This window comes from Polyodon spathula, chromosome 1, assembly GCF_017654505.1.
Source record: "Polyodon spathula isolate WHYD16114869_AA chromosome 1, ASM1765450v1, whole genome shotgun sequence".
NCBI lineage: Eukaryota > Metazoa > Chordata > Actinopteri > Acipenseriformes > Polyodontidae > Polyodon > Polyodon spathula.
Window position 1 is genome coordinate 69,548,711 of NC_054534.1, and position 17,648 is coordinate 69,566,358.

General features: G+C 36.2%; 1 protein-coding gene across 9 annotated transcripts in view; it reads right to left on the bottom strand.

Annotated features, from left to right (window-relative positions):
- The window catches only part of LOC121321725 (collagen alpha-1(XXV) chain), a 201,750-nt gene that overhangs the window by 86,291 nt on the left and 97,811 nt on the right, over positions 1-17,648 (bottom strand). For all 9 annotated transcript variants that reach the window (XM_041260863.1, XM_041260855.1, XM_041260871.1 and 6 more), the window contains exons 3-4: positions 16,224-16,268; positions 11,139-11,146 (exon numbers count right to left, since the gene is read on the bottom strand). In XM_041260863.1, the coding sequence (XP_041116797.1) occupies positions 11,139-11,146; positions 16,224-16,268 (53 nt within the window). The remainder of the gene's footprint in view (positions 1-11,138; positions 11,147-16,223; positions 16,269-17,648) is intronic.

Sequence of the window (17,648 nt, forward strand, 5' to 3'; positions counted from 1 at the left end):
AAAAAAAGGAATGTGTTCTGTGAGCAATATGCCTGGCACGCTTCAATAAGAAAGGTTACCCGCTTCAAAAAGGGCCTTTGAATTTGCAACACCGGGGGTCTCAATAGCTGGTCACTGTTAAATATGTTAAGATGTAGGAAGCAGAATATAATTTCTAAGCCAGTGCTGACCGAGGGGTGACAATTGTTGTAAACTGTGTAAGTAATGATTGTTTTTTATTAAACAAATATAAGCCTATTTTCTTTGAAGGAATTCTAACCATATGTTAACCAGTTTCAAAATATATTTTCTTACCTATTATTAGCATTAGCAACATCTTTTGATTCTTTGCTTGTTATTTTTTTATGCTTTAATTTTTAATCTATAATTTTTTCAAGTTCACTGCTGGTGAGCAAATCAAACATCAGACTTGTCCTTTCTGCTATCTACCTGATTCTTCCTAGTATCTACTTGATGCACTAGTTTTATTATTACTTTTACTTGTTTAGTTGTAGTTTATATAGTTTTTAGCGAAAGCTAAACATGGCAACGTACGTGGTCTTTTTATAATAAGCAACGGGAGTGAAGCGGGTTCGGAGGATTTCGATACCAGCGACAGTGATGCTGACTTATCACTCAGCGATGATGAAGAGGAGGACGTGGAGCCAAGAACAGTACAAACTGTACAAACAAAAGAGCATGCAGCTACTTTACAGGTCAGCCAGCTGCAAAGGGAAGCTGTTTGGTTTGAAATAGCAGTGCTCTGATGAAATACTATTTAATGAAAAACACAGTTTAGATCAGTTATTTGTGTTTTATTCGTCATATGTTAACATTTTATAGCAATTACTGGTCTGAAAACATTATCATTATTATTATTTTCAAAATCTGGTAGCTGGGAAGGGGTTTCATTTTTACATCTGGAGTTGAAGTGGATAACATCCTGACCCTTATAACTTTCAAAGATCTTTTCAAAATGGCCGCTCTAATGCACTGACAGTGTAAGGATTATTGCCCATCTTGTCAAACAGGTAACACAGCAATAACAATTCATGATGTGGTACAGAACAGAAAAGCCAGAGCACTTGTTATGTTTTTTTTTTTTTTTTTTTAAATTGTATCGCTCTTCCTGCAGTGATTGAGGACATATCTCAAACCCCAGTGCACTAGAGCAGCCATTTTGAAAAGAGCTCTGAAACAGGCTTTACAGTTATAAGGGTAAAACGTTTTTAGGATGTTAACAATGAAAAAAAAAATCACAGGTACGTTATTTAAACAATTTTAACAACACATGGGGACATGCAACGCTATATTTTTTGGAACCCCGAAACTTACTCTTTAAACCCAAACACTTTGATGATATAGCTTGTAACATACCTCTATGGTGATAGAGAATTTGACAACTACAACTACTCCTAAATTAAGATCAAGCCACCTTAGCACCGTGTTTATCAAGAAAGTAATTAAACACAACATTTCATTGATTGCAATAAGAACCACAGATTGAAAATATTACAAAATAAAACAAAAATAAATGTAGTTTAATGCTAAGAGCATTATAAATGGGATAATTTCCCCAAAAAATTGCAGGATAGATATTGAAAAAAGACGTGGCATAAATAAACATTTAATTCTGCAGGGTGAAAAAAGGTGTGTCAAAACAAGCCTTATTGGATAAACATATTACTCACTGCAAAATGTGTTTAACCTTGTCCAAACTTTTCTTTTAATAACGTTAACAGGAAAGCTTAAGTTAATTAATATTTATTATTTGACTTTCTAAGGCATTCTTCCTTAAATGAATGCACCAAATGGTATTTAATGCTTATTCCAATTGCACTTGAACTTTGAAATGGTGATGAACCACAATACAAAACTGGAACATTATTATACATTATAAGAGCCAGTAAAGGAATACCCATGCTCGTGTGAAATATTGGAAAATATAATCTTTGATTGAAACCATTCTTTTATATATATTTTTTAAACAATGCTCTTGATATATCGTTGACACAAGAAGAAATAAAATAGCAAAAGGAATAGATTTTTATAGAAGAATAATTAAAGCAATATGGAAAGCCACTACTACCACCAGTAGCTGGTGTTTGACACGAGATCTGGAACTAAGGTTATCTAGGGATAGAATACCACAGTGGAAAACAGTGACATGAAATAATGCATCTGTTTCATATTGCTGAGAAACAATTAAGTCAGTATAACATGGTTTCAGTGTAGTGTTCTGTTCAACTGAGATTCCAGTTGTAACGTTCAGCAGCAGCTTCTCATCAAACTCTTAAGCAGTCTGCATTTTACAGGGTGACACAATTAGAACTCTAACCCTGCAATCGCTGAGCTCTGAGGGATGTTCATACTAACCTGGTGCTTAAGGGACATCAATGCATTTTGAATGGGTGATTCACTGGTTCAACACTTACAACCACACTACTATTTATGTTGTCCTTTATTAGTTTCAAATCAGTACTTTCCTTTTTTTAAATGCCAAATATAGGCTGCAGTTCTTATACTTTAATGATCGACTGACTAATTGTTTTCAGACACTGATATTTCTCACCTGAACCTCATTCTTCAAAATCTCAGCTGTTCCTTTTTTTTTAAATTCAGGTCAAGCAGCTGCCAGCAGAGACATTGTGTATGAAAGTGAACGAAGTTAATTTGGAAAAGAATGGGATGGGCTTGATCATTTGCTCATTAAACAGAACTTCACTTTGTTTAAAAGGGAACTTGAGTTCATTTTATTTAGCTGTGCATTCTGAAAGGTGTTTTTAAAATCACAAAACAATATTTTGCACGCATTCCATTACTTCAGGTTTTTCTACATTTTAAAATAGCTGTAAAATTATACTTTGTTTCAAACGAAGGATTTGCTGTCATAATTAAACCACCTAACTGTACAGTATCAAAAGTTGTCACTAGAAAAGTTTCATGATTATCAAAATGTAAAACCTACAAGAAAATTCTTTTAAATTCTAGTCACTTCAGACCTGCCAAGTTAGAATAATGGCTGGAGAAATTATAGATACAGCTACCTGTATTGTGTGAATGCAATTCTAATAATGTTTCTACACAAAATAAACAGAAAATAATTCTAGTCAGATAGACTTTAAATAATACAGCCTATAAAAAGTAAACACATGGTTAACCTATCTATGGATACCGAATGCAAATGTCACTTTTACTTGAGTGTTTGATGTAGAATGACACTTTGATAAGTTGCCATTTTCCATACATTCGTTTCCAGAGTTTTAATTCAAGGCATATGAAAAGAACCATCTGGGAAGTGATTGCCTTGACAAATTAAGCTAGAACTGTATTGCCTGTAAAACATATAAGGGGTAAGATCTAAGAATGTAATAGTTACGACAGTGTAATAACCAGCAATGCGTAATGTCTTTTCATCCTATTGTAATGCAATGGTAAGATGTTATTTTTAGGGAAGCTTTCATTGCATTTTTGTATGTACCAACTTTGTACTGTATGTTACAACTTCCCACTTTCACTCAAGCTGGCAAATGTTTTGACAGCATTTTTTTTTCTTTAGTTTTTTCATTGGTTTATCGTTCATTTTTCGGTCATCATAAACACTTGTTAATGCAGTAGACCCAGACTGGGACCGTCCTGAGCCTGAATTAGTGAAAAACATGGACTAGCCAAAATTTACTGTTTGGGAAATCCTTGCGCTATTAATTGAGAACTCAAAAAATGTAATAATACAAATAAAATACAATGTCCTGACAACAGTCAAAATGTATACTATACATAATCAGCGTTGTTCAGAGGCAGAGAGAGCTGGTTTAAAAAAGTCGCTGATCTTGCAATGTCTTTAATTGTCATAACTGCACTTCATATTCAGACTGCCTGACTAAGATTAAATCTGCTTTCTGCTTGCTTGTCACTGGTTTCAGTAACTACAATACAGCACTGTACGTTGGCTTGAACTATACTGTGTACTCTATTTAACTGAATTCAATTAAATGATGACCATCAGTTTCCACACAGATATGCTGATTTCTGCACTAATAAAGCATGCTTCAAGCTTATGGGGATAACACAGGTAGTAAGTAGACAAACTCCCGACTGCAATCAATAACAAATAACACTTTATTTTCTACAGCCAGTTCTTCTGCTAAGACTAGAAACCTTTAATCAGGAAACACTATCCATAACAATAGGTTCTGCTTATATTGCTACAAAGCGATTGAATACCCGCTTCCACATAGATCAGATGATTTCTCCACAAACACATTGTGATAGTGTACTGTATTAAACCACACGGATTATCGAAACACAGATTATTGAAACACGGATTAACAGGAATCTACTTTATTGTGTTTAATATTGCTATGTTTATTAATAGTGCAATTGGCAACCTAAATTTGTTATTCAATTAGCGCATTCATAAATGACAATAGAGACATTTGTTTTTTTCAACAGAAGATCCAATAACTAAAAACACTGTTGTGCATAATAGTTCAACAAAAAGGCACAACTTACATTCAAATTAGAACACTTCCAATTCTATAAAAAAAAAAAAAGAAATACAAACGACTTGAGTTTTTAACAACTGAAAATAATGTCTGCATCAGTTCTTTAAAAATTGTAATAATAAAAAATACTAGATTTTAACAGAAGTCATGTCTATCTGGGGCTCCTGAGTGGAGCATCCAGTAAAGGCACGCCGTGTGGCGTGCAGGATGCGCCCTATAGCCTGGAGATCGTAGTTTCGAATCCAGGATATGTCACTGCAGACCGTGTCCGATGGTTCCTTGGGAGCAGCACACAATTGGCCGAGTGCTGCCCAGGTAGGGAGGGATTAGGTCAGCAGGGGAATCCACAGTTCACTGCACACCAGTAGCCCCTGTGGCTGATAGGGCGCCTGTGGCTCTGTAGTGGAGCCATGTGTTGTCCTTCGACACTACAGGCATGGCAGCTTCACTGTGGATCCGCAGTGCGAAAAAATGACGTGTTTCAGCAATGAACTGGGATAAAAACAATAATTGGGCATTCCAAATTGGGGAGAAAACCAGGGTAAAAACCATTGGTAACAACTACATTTAAAAAGAAAAAAATAGTTCTATCTGAACTATGGCTGTTCATTACTGTTAACATTTTATATCCAAAGCAAAACATTTTAATGAATCTTATGAATCCTGACTAATTTAACTACCATACTAAATTCGGCCTATTTTTATATAATATTGTCATATAATCCAAACACAACAAACTTTGAAACAAAATAAGGTAAATCGGTAGATTTAATATTGGAATTCTTTTGAAATGATTACACATAACGGTATATACTGTGTTCTTGTTACCAGTGAAGCAACTCAGCTCATTTTACACAAGCTATATCCTATGCGAATGCAGAGGCCCAAAGGCGCATCCACACCGGACGCAAGCGAAATCGTCGAATGTCAATCTACACCAGACACGACTTGGAAACGATCCAAAATACTGGAAATAAATATATGACCCCGCCCGTACATTCCTATTGGACATACTAGAGATGGGCTGTTCCACTGCAGGTTTTGTTTTGATAAAAGATTACCACCCTGATCTCTGGCAACTCTGTTGTAAAATAAATGTTGGACTTGTAAAATCTACAGATTAGAGTTATTGAACATCCCTCATATAGCCAACAGTTTTATTGTTATCATTATTATTATTAATAGTAATTGTACAGATGTAGTCGTAGTATTTATTTCTTCATGGTAGTAGTGGTAGTAGTAATCTGATTTGTAGCCCGGTACATTTGCAGCTGTCAGAAGACAGCTGGACAATAGTAGAATAGCTGAACTGATATTTTCAAAAAAAGTATTTTATTGTTATACATTTACACAACTTACTGCAATCTCAGTTGTGTTTCTTTACAAATTCCTTCTTTAATCCTTTTTGTTTATTAACTTTAAGTACTTTAAAGTGCATTATTATTATTATTATTATTATTATTATTATTATTATTATTATTATTATTATCTGTGTTATGCACTGGTCACCACTTACTTTGTATTATTATTATTTACTTGTATTTAGTTTTTCTTTTTAAAACGGTCCAGTGTACTTGACAGAAAATGGCTTGTAATCTTCAAAACTATGTAGGAGCTTGGTAATGCTGGGATGTCACAGAATACAAACGTGTTGCTGGCTTTGTTTTACAACGTATAGAATAGCAGGACCTCGATAATAATTTTGTTTGTTTGGGAAACCTCCACACCCCTTCAATGTATGTGTATGTAAAGACCACCGCGGATTTACGGCACAGAACAATTTAATGAACAAAACGTTATTTACCATAAAAACAAAAAAACAAAAAAACAAAAAAAAAAACATAGCTTAAAATAAGGTCACATGTGTAAGCTGTGTAAATGTGGGCCTTTTTTGTGTCATTTTTAAAAGCCAGCAAAGTGAAGACATTGTCTTTCTTCTGGATGTCTTCTTTGTAGTAGTTCAATTTGCCGTCATATAATAATGGATACTGCTGCGCCTCATAAAATAACTTTTCTGTTTTGAGGCGTGATGTATTTTGAGGCGTGTGCTTGACGTATGTCAAGGGTGTTAACCTTGCTTCTGATTGGTCAGTTTCATTCCAGTCGCGTAATAAAAAAATAAATAAATAAATAATTAGAAACAGGTTCTATTTTAGTGACGCAAAATGTTCTCAAAGCGACGTCGCTCGCATCGTTCGCTGCTGTTGTGAATACTCCCGTTTGACTGCAGTGACTTCTAAATGATTCGCTCACGTCCAGTGTGGATGCAGCTTAAAGTGTGTGTCTTAGCAACATGCTGACGTTATTTATCTACAGTAATAGCACTAAAAGAAGCTCGCTCAAGGTTTTAATGCAAACCAGCAACATGAGACTTCAAACTGGGTTCTAATTTGATGCATCGATTCACCAATATATAATCGAAGCTCAGAAAAATGAAGGACAGGTGATCAATAATCGATTAATTGTTGCACCACTAATGTTTACGCATCCATGTAATTGCAAGTGAGGTTTTGATACATCACTATGTCCTACTTCAACTGGATTTCTAGTTTTAACCAATCATTTCTAATGCGTTAAATGTGGCTCAGTATTCAACAGAACTAGAGCGAGTGTGGCATAACGCAGATATAATGAGCAGGATGAGAATTACCCTTATAATATATTTCTAGAACCGTGGTCTGTTTCAGTGTTTTCGGTGGCCTTGCTGTTTCGGCCTCGTCTTGTTATGTTTCTCTTCATTCAATTTATGTTTAGTGCTTCCCATGTGGTCTGCAATAGTCTGCTTACGAGTGTAATCCACAGCCTTGCTGCATGAAATACAAAACAGCACATTACCATCGATGTGAAATTCGTCCTTGTCAAAATCCTTGACACGATCTTCAGGGCTGATTTTTATTGTTTTCAGCATTTTTGAACAGCTGTGGCTACTGACTGAAAAAAACTGAATACTTGAATACCGGAAGCAGTTTTATTAGACAAGTATGTTTACGTAAATTTAACGCAAAGTTGCCTGTGTTGTTGTTTATATATGATATGTGTATTGATTTGGTTATTATCAAATAAATAAAAAAAGCCTCGCATGTTGTTTGCCCCCTCCACCCCGCAAGTGTAAAACAAATAAATCTCCGACCACATATATGAAATCCCTGTTTTTCCATGTTATTCCGCAGCAAACGGATTCCAAGGATCCCTGCTCATAAGTTATATAGGAGTAGTACCTTTTTAGAAATGAATAATATCAAATAATACTTTATCAATAACTGTAGCCCAGAGTATAATTCCGTGGGGATTGAAGGAATTTGAGAAAAGATCTAGAAGGGGTAACCACTGAGGAAAGGTCAGATACAATAACCATCCAGAACAATTTAAACACCTTGTCATTCTATAGATGGCTCTAACATCTGTATTTTAGTGACCATGAAAGGCTTACGCTTCAGTTCATATTATTAAATTGCATGTAGCATGCTGCACATATTTGTTGCAATTTGTAAAGTACCAATCTATATTTCCCACAAAGGAATCTATTCAAGGCAATTTTCAAATGGTCTGCAAATGAAAACCAGAATTTCCTGTGGAAAAATATATAAGGGATCAATAATAGGGATATACTAGTGCTATATATTACTTGCTTATATGTTTTATATTTCTATGTTCAACTGCTTAGATTCTTTTTTTTAATCCCTTGATGTATTTGGAGGCTAATCCAACAGCTATACTCAAGGCTGTGTTCAAAGCAGCAATACATGTAATGCTATGTAATGCTATTGTTTCGCACCATTTGGAATAAGTAAATGCAGTAGGTGGTACAGGGGGGATTTGAGAAACGCAGCATCCATCAAACTCAGCTGTTAAACAAAATGTGAAAAAAAAAAAAAAACCTTTCAAAACCAGTAACTTATCTTGATGGGATTTTATCTTTGAAAAAAATGTTTGCTATTCTTTTGTAAATGTACACGTGCATTTTATTTATTTCTCTTGCTGCAGCCAAGGAAGTGTCCATGTGATGCAGACTCAGTTAATCTGTAACACTATACAAGCATTTGTACTGCACCCATGTGATAATCTGCCTCTGCTGCAAGTTACTCAGCAACAGGCATCCTATTAGTGCACTGCACATGGTCACAGATGCCTTCGCCTGTGTCAACGATAATAGTCTGTCATTATGAATGCCATGGAAAAGAATGGTAATTCTCTCTCTCTCTCTCTCTCTCTCTCTCTCTCTCTCTCTCTCTCTCTCTCTCTCTCTCATACTGTAAGTCATTCATGCACTGTGTTACTTGTTTTAATGCAATTCTTTTTATCACCTATGATTAAAAAACCTGCGATTACAATGTCTGACAGCCACACGTAAGGATTTTTCTAGAGACCCACTTTTCAGTGACTCATATCAACTGCTGTTTCAAAAGGAGTGGGTTTCCAAAATTCTCCAGTTGGTTCCTCCTTAATCTGATTTAAGTGTAAAGACTGAAAGGGTCTGAACTCCAGTTTATCACGTAAATGCTACACAAAAGAATTGATTACAAAAGGACTTAAAGAAAGTTTGCTGGATTATTACCGTACAATGATATGATTACTTTTGAACTGAATTTTTATTTTTTACTGTACATCACAAACACGTTATACTTTTCAGTGTTAGAATGCTTGACTTACAAAAGCAACTGTTTTTAAACAGATTGCTGCTGAGCACAATGTTTTCCTAACTTCAAGCTTTCCCTTATAAAATTTTACTATAGTAAAACCATAGCAAAATGTTAGAAAGCATTAGTTAGCATTTCATTTTCATAATTTTTTTTCACCCCAATTTGGAACAGCCAGTTATTTTTAGGCTCAGCTCACCGCTACCACCCCAGTGCTGACTCGGGAGCTGCGAAGGCGAACACACGCTGTCCTCAGAAGTGTGTGCCGTCAGCCGACCGCTTCTTTTTACACTGCAGGCCCACCATGCAGCCAACCCAGAGCTACAGCGTCGGAGGACAATGCAGCTCTGTAGCTTACAGGCAAGCCAGTTGTGTATGGCAAGTTACCCGAAGAAATGCATCAGGACTATACTTTGTAAAGACAACATAGAGCATCCACTTAAAGCTCTATTTATATAGATCATATTAGACAAACTACTCAGACAATAGAAAGAAAATTACGTAATGAGGTAGGAAAATTAAATATGACAGGTTGACTTCTAAACAGTAGCACATATTTGTTTTGCATACAACTTACAAAACTAGTAATACGCCACGATTGTATTCTCATGTAAAGAGATTGAAAAACAGACTACAGGGGTCACTGGTGCGCGGTGAGCCACGGACAGCCAGGCCAACCTAACGCCCCCCCCAGGCGGCACTCGGTCGGCAACGTCCAGGCTATAGGGTCCAGGCCTTTTCTGGATGCACCTCTCTGGAACCCCTGTGGTGAACTTTTATAAAGGTTGGTATGACTACAGTTGACTACAATTCTCATCAAAAATAGCCATGCAGCCTCAAGCATGCCCATTTTAAAAACTGTAGACATAACAAAAAAAACAACGTATTCTTTTAAGTTCCCTTAGTGTAAAAACAATGTTCAATTCCAATGGCATACCGGCATATGCTAGATTTCTAATTAAAAACACACTTGCCTGATTCACCAGCAAAACAGCATGTTGGCTGACAAGCTAAACCTGTACTAAAAATAACGAAAACCTGTCCCCTGTGTGTCTGATTGGTGTGATTATTATTTTCTATCAGATATTCTTAAGAAGACATCCATCAAGTGGATTCTGATCAACAACCTTTCATTTTGATATCTATTAGCATTGCAGAAAAATCACTTTTGACAATTGCTTTGCAACAAAATGGGCAATTTCAGCTTTTGTGACAGTATAACAAAGTCCTGGTCTAGTGCTGGAGCAATGACCACCTATAAACACTTAGATCTGACCCATGGAGCTGTGTGTTGGAAACCAAAAGAGGCCGAACGGATTAACTTACAGCTTTTATAGCTCTGGAGGCATGTGCAGTTATACCTATTTAATCATACTCTTTTGAAACTCAATAAATTATTTTAACAGTGCACGGAAGGCTTGTTTGACCTTTTACTTCTGCAGCCCCAAAGTCAAATGTTTGACTTATACATGAAACTTTTTGTCAGTGGGAAGAAATCCAGAAATGTTCATATTTATTTTTTAAGAATGGTTTCAGAATGTGTGATCTTCCAGTTTTAACGAAGTGAGACATTTATATAGAAGAACTGGCAACAAAGTTGTCTTGGTAATGAAGCCCTGGAAAAACAGATTTCCTCTGATGAATGGAAATTGTCCGTAAAGAAGTCAAGATTATTTTAAATGTACAATGAGATTAATAACAAATTATTTTTGGTTAAAAACAGGTATTCCTGAAGTGTGTTTCCATATGGGAACTATAGCATTCACTGTAAATAAAATACAATTGCAGTCAGAAGACTATCTGTGTCAAAGGGTATACCATTCACACACACACACACACACACGCAACTAAACAGCTGTAGTATACAGTACCTACTTACCAGAATTGCTAACCAATGCAATGGTGCTGATTTCCACCACAATTAGCAATTACCATATTTGTTAACCTGTTCAGCAGCCCAGCATAAACAGAGGTTATATTAATTATCAGGGATGATTTACTTGGAATGTGTACTTACAGGTGGTCCTGAAAAAAAGACAAAAAAGAAACAAAAGATTATTAATAAAATATATTACATATGAAAAAAAAACCAATTAAATGCTTGCCATTGCTTTTTTATATACCTAGTGCATGAAGAGTGACCACACACTCTTTATTCTTTCCCACGCAATCCGATGTCTAACCAAAAAATAAACACCATTTCTTTTTTAACTTCATACAGACACAAACAAATATCTTGGGTTTCAATTGCCAATGCACTGAAGTCTTAAATTCCAACTAGACTGCTAAATTACAGATTTATTTATACCCTTGGCATTTAACCTTGGCAAAAGGACAACATGTTTTTATCTATATCTTGTTACATCTTTTTTTGCCAAAAATGAAACCGCACAATGGTAACCCGACCATTCGAGAACCTCAAATGTATCACTACAGTCTAACTCCCCAGTTAAAAGTACATCTCTTGTTAAAAATGTCATACCACATTTGCCACATTTGTCTGATCTGCATGGTATTGCTTCAAAACACTATCAAAGAGTTTGCAAATCAAATCTAATATTTCAATCTTATCAGCCAAAGCAGCTGCTGCACCTAAAACCATTGGCTCTGGATTCGTTTTTATGGTTGCCCTCGACTTCTGGGTAAGGTGAAGTGCAAATGGGTAAAAAATTTCAACAGCTGCACTTTAGATTTGAATTTTGAATCTGTCAAAGTTTCTTTTTTAGTTCACTGTTTTACGGTTCACCAAGTAAGGTGACTTTTTTTTATATTGGGACATTTCTTTCAGGTGGTTGTAAAATCTGGAAGGCACCTTCTATCCCACCTAATAAATAATTATTAAGAAATAATTCAATAGCAACTATGAAAGAAAAATTGCCAAACTACCGTTCCACATCTAGATAGTCTTTAGATACAGTATGAATGTAGTTGTCTAACCATGGAGGTGTGATTGATTCCATTCTAATAGAGCTTCCATGGTTTTAGTTTTCTAAAAAAAGATTAAGGACCTACTGTGAGTATTCAGCTGGTAAAAAGAACATTGGGGTGAACACTGAGCAATATTAATTTGTTATTTCAACTCAGTTTATAATTATTAAAATATTTTTTCTTAACTAAAATGGTAATTTATTGAGGCAGTACATTATTTTTTTGTAGTATCATTAAGCACGAATCCAACTGATAAGCTTTAGCAAATGCAGCATTGGCCAGCCCCAATCAAATAGATTAGTAAGAAAGTTCTCTTAAGAAGCAGATTATCTCCTTGGGTTGCTGTTCTTTCTGAAGTCCACCATAGAACGAGGGATGTCTCGTTCACAATCCATACATGCAACCTGATATTCGGATGCCAAAAATATGACTGACAGGAAAAAGAAAATAGCACCATCTGTGATACTTCTGTCTGGATGATCTCTGCCAAGGCCAGTTTTCTCATACCAGTCTGTTTAATTTGTAAAATGATTTGGAGCTGCTTGGCTCCGTTTATGCAATTGTCAAATAAAATAAAAAAAATCTAAATCAATAGGCTGGTTCCCGACTGCAATAGTTTACTGCTTGAGTACAAGTCACAGATTTTTGTACGACTAGCAACAGGTTCCAAGAGATACACTGTTGTATTTCTCTTCACCTGACACTTATGAAATGTGCACCCCGATCCCTTTGATCATTAACTGACCATCTTTGGATGCGGTGCCAAGCAAGGTGCAACCTGGATTTATAATCAGTACATTTTCCAGTTTCCATCTCATTGGAACTTATTAAGTGTGTGTAAAGATTTGGATGAGTGTTTGATTAATGTATTCCAGTGTTGGCGTGAAGCATGATGTCATACACCCATGAACATTCAGCACAAAAACTGTAAAGAACTTACAATGTGCATAACATACAGCATGCAACCCACAATGAACCTGCAATGAACAAGAAGTACAGCCATGCATTCCACAATGTTCTCTAGTCCAGAAAAGAGATTAGTTCCAGGTCACCAAATATTAGTCAAAATTAGAACACAACATTTAAATGATGAAGGAAAAAATCACCCACATGTATAACCAGGCTCAGATGGAAACAAGGTGTCACACTGTGGCAGATACCATGCTTACTCCTTTTGTTTTCTCAAAACCACATATTTATTTAATTTCTTTCTGGCATGAGGTTTTCATACAAACGAGATTGTACATTTATTGGCTTTTTAAATCTGCATAGCCAACAGAAAACAAGTACGCCCATTGCTGGATTTTATAATAGGGCATGATGAAGAATACCCAGAAAGGACCAGGGTGTGGGGTTTTAATTAGCAGTTAGAAAGAAGATTAGACAGTAGAAACCGTTAGTATGTGACAGTGGTTAGCTAGATCACTCAAGTCCTTTGTTAAGCCATTGCTGGTGAATGATGTTGTTCTGCTAGGGTTTCTTAAGGCCAATAGACAGGTATTAATTATATTTTATGCATGAATAGAACTCCTACTGTAACAATTTAATGTAATACTGTTCTTAAATGATAATCAGCTGTTCTTACCTCGTTTTAGTATAAGCAACATTAGCATTGGTCTACCTTTACTTTTATTATGCCAAAGATATTTTCATTCATTCTGTTTTTTTGTACATTCATGAATTCATGTAAGATTTGCTACAGCACAAGAAGTGATTAGCTACCAGGAACCAGCTGTGAGACAGTGCTACATTTTAGAAGGGTATTGCATATTAAAAACAAGGGAAAATAAAGAAGTGAAATGATTTCAAAGCCTTTGTTAGTGCACCTTTATATAGAAGAACATTGGGTCACAGTGGGTTGAAAAGCACCTGGTAATTTTAGAATCTTAATTGATGGCAAGTGGTAAGCGCCATGTGAGGTGTGAAGCCTGTGGAAGGCGTGCAGTGTGGCGGCGTGCTGCCCATGAGTAGCCTGTTTCAGGCTTGCTTTGTTGTTGATTGAAGCTTTCAGAAGGCAATTCTGTCTCTTGCTTACTGCTTGGCGGCATGCGACAGCTCAACATGTGCTGTACATTTTTCTAGTTTAATGAGCCTTTTTAAATGCAGCCTGTACCCTGAGGTAATGTTCTGAAGAACCTTTCATTTTTAATGTCCACAGTAATTTGCATCACCCTGTAGAATTAACAAATTTTGCTTCATAAAGTTGAATGAAACCTGCTGAATAATGTTATGTTAACATATTGAATTGCATAACACTCTGTAGTTTTCTGAATACTGTGTAATCAAAGAAGCTACAGAATGGTAGTCAAGTCCTGTGTAGCATATTAATATAACAATACCAGTTCTAAATATGAACAAGTGTTCACCCCCTTGAATGTTTTCACAGTTTGTTGAGTTTGTTCTGGAATCTTGATGCATTTAAATGGGATTTTCTTTCCTTTGATTTACACAACCTACTCAACACTTTGAAGAGGCAAGATCATTTTTATTGTGAAACAACAGTTAATGAAAAATAAAAATAAAATAAAAACTGAAATGTCTTGGTTAGATAAGTATTCAGCTCCCTGAGTCAATACTTGGTAGAACCACCTTTGGCAGCAATTACAGCTGTGAGTCTTTTGGGGTAAGTCTCTACCAGGTTTGCACATCTGGATTGTGCAATATTCGCTCATTCTTCTTGGCAAAATTGTTCATGCTCTGCCAAGTTGGATGGGGATCGTTGGTGGACAGCAGTCTTCAAATCTTGCCACAGATTCTAAATCAGATTCAAGTTCTGACTTTGACTGGGCCACTCTAGGACATTCACTTTCTTGTTTTTAAGCCACTCCAGTGTCGCTTTGGCTGTGTGCTTGGGATCATTGTCAAAGGTGAATCTCCATTCCAGTCTTAGGTCTTTTGCAGATTGAAGCAGGCTTTCCTCAAGGATTTGCCTGTATTTAGCTCCATCCATTTTGCCCTCTACCCTGACAAGTTTCCCAGTCCCTGCCGATGAAAAGCATCCCCATAGCATGATGCTGCCACCACCATGCTTCACAGTAGGGATGGTGCTACCTGGGTGATATACTGTGTTGGGTTTGTGCAAGACATAACACTTTGCATTTAGGCCAAATAGTTAAATTTTTGTTTCATCAGACCACAGAATATTTTGCCACATCATTTCAGAGTCTCCCACATGCCTTTTTGCAAATTCCAAGCGGAATTTTACATGGGCTTTTTTCAGAAATGGCTTCCTTCTTGCCACTCTTCCATACAGGCCAGATTTGTGGAGTACCTCAGCTATTGTTGACACATGGACAGTTTCTCCCATCTCAGCCATGTAACGCTGTCGGTCTTTCAGAGTTGTCATTGGCCTATTGGTGGCTTCTCTGACCAATGCCCTTCTTACCCAGCTGCTCAGTTTGGGAAGATGGCCTGTTCTAAGCAGATTCTGGGTTGTGCCGTATACCTTCCACTTCTTAATGACCAACTTGACTGTACTCCATGGGATATTCAATGCCTTTGAAATCTTTCTATACCCCTCCCCAGATCTGTGCCTTTCCACAACTTCATCCCGGAGTTGTTTTGAAAGCTCCCTGGTCGTCATGGTAGTATCTTTGCTTTGAATGCACTACCCAACTGTGAGACCTTACAGAGACAGATGTATTTAATCTGAAATCATGTGAACCACTTCTATTGCACACAGATTTAACTTATTGTGTGAATTCTGAAGGAAATTGGTTGAGCCTGAGCTTATTTAAGAGTGTCATAGCAAAGGGGGTGAATACTTATCTAATGAAGACTTTTCAGGTTTTTATTTTAATTGGTTTGTCATCCCGTCCCCCCCACACACATTTTTTTCACAAATCGAAAGTGCTGAGTAAGTTGTGTAAATCAAAGGGAAAAAAATCCCATTTAATTGCATCAAGATGTCAGGTTGTAACACAACAAACCGTGAAAACGTCCAAAGGGGGGTGAATACTTCCTATAGGCACTGTACAACCAAACGTTAAATGCCAAGAAATACAATTCCTCTGTAAGATACACATTGAAAATGTTATACTAGTCCTGCCCAAAGACACACATAAAACTGAATGAATGGCACCAGCCACAGACAAACAAAAAATGCAGTTAAGGAAACTATCAAATCATAAAGCTTACGGGAATTTGTACAAGAATCCCAAGATTTAAAATGTACCTGATTCACCATTTTTGCCCCTTCTTCCTCGCTTTCCTGGAGGGCCTGAAATGAAAGAAAATCAACATCAACTTTACAAAAAAAAAAAACCAACTGCACTCAAAGTGCAGTCAAGAAGGAACAACATTGTTTAGTTCACTCAGGACTTGGAGAAAGCTCCCTGTTCACTTGTCTATGAATCGTGCTCACCACCTGCATTAAGTGTTTGGGTTACTGTAGTAATCCATTGATCGATTGATGAAAGACATTTCTCAAAACAGTTTTCTTCCAGGATTCATGCTTTAAGAGGATGTGACACAGGGGCCCTTGATCTCCTGGTTGCGTTCACAGTCTGTAATGCAGATTCTTTGACTAGTCACGCACTGACTATCTGTTTTCACTGTCTTTCAAGTCACTTCAAGCAATGTTTTTTTGGAATATTTTAATATTTGTCCCAGTGCTACCCAAAACAACTTATAACTATAAGTATAAAATTGGTTAGGCCAAGCTGACACAATCTTGACATTCTATAAGAAAACAAAACAAAAAAATCCTAGGATGCCAATTCAGTGCCATTTGGTGGCTCCAAAAGGGCAGCATAAAGTAAAAAAAAGGAAACATGTCTTGCAGCAACTACACAAACCTAATGGGAAAAAGGTCATGTGTTCTACTTTTATTAAATGAAAGACTCCCTGACGGCAGCTTGTTTTCTGACCGAATATGTTAAATAACCAGTGCAAAGTTTTTAATGTTAATTAAATATATTTATACAGTCCCTCTTCTAAAGATCCCTTTGGAAGCCTGCACTAAAGTCCTATTGTAAGTGACTGCATATAATGCACAGTTCGCAGCCTACCTCTGTAAAGCGTTTTGTGATGGTGGTCCACTATGAAAGGTGCAATATAAAAATAAAGATATTATTATTATTATTATTATTATTATTATTATTATTATTATTATTATTATTAAAGTGATTTCAATTTCACACTCCAAATTCCTGTTTAACTAAAAGCTACTGTTTTGTCACAGCCAGTTAATTAATTTTAACATTTGAGGGGGGATTTTATTCAAACATTAAAAAAACTATTTTCTAATAAAGTTTACCAATTTGTTCTCTATTATATTTTTTTTAAGAAACTGGGCTCAATTGAATTGATAGAGTAAATGGCACTGGATCTCAATACCAGCCCTAGCATTTTACTAACATTTAATGACAATGAGTCACCTACTATATATGTCCATATTCAAAAACAACCCTTGAGTATTAGTACTTAATCCGAAGTTAATGGTTGTTCATTTTGAGAAAGCACAGTTACCGTAAGCACTAACACGTATGGGTTGCTTCTGAATATGTCAGTTATTGCTGGAGTTGTTGCTTTTCACAAAGAGTCCTTCTAATAATGATTCAAACAAAGACAGTGTTTATATTATTGAATAAACCCCACT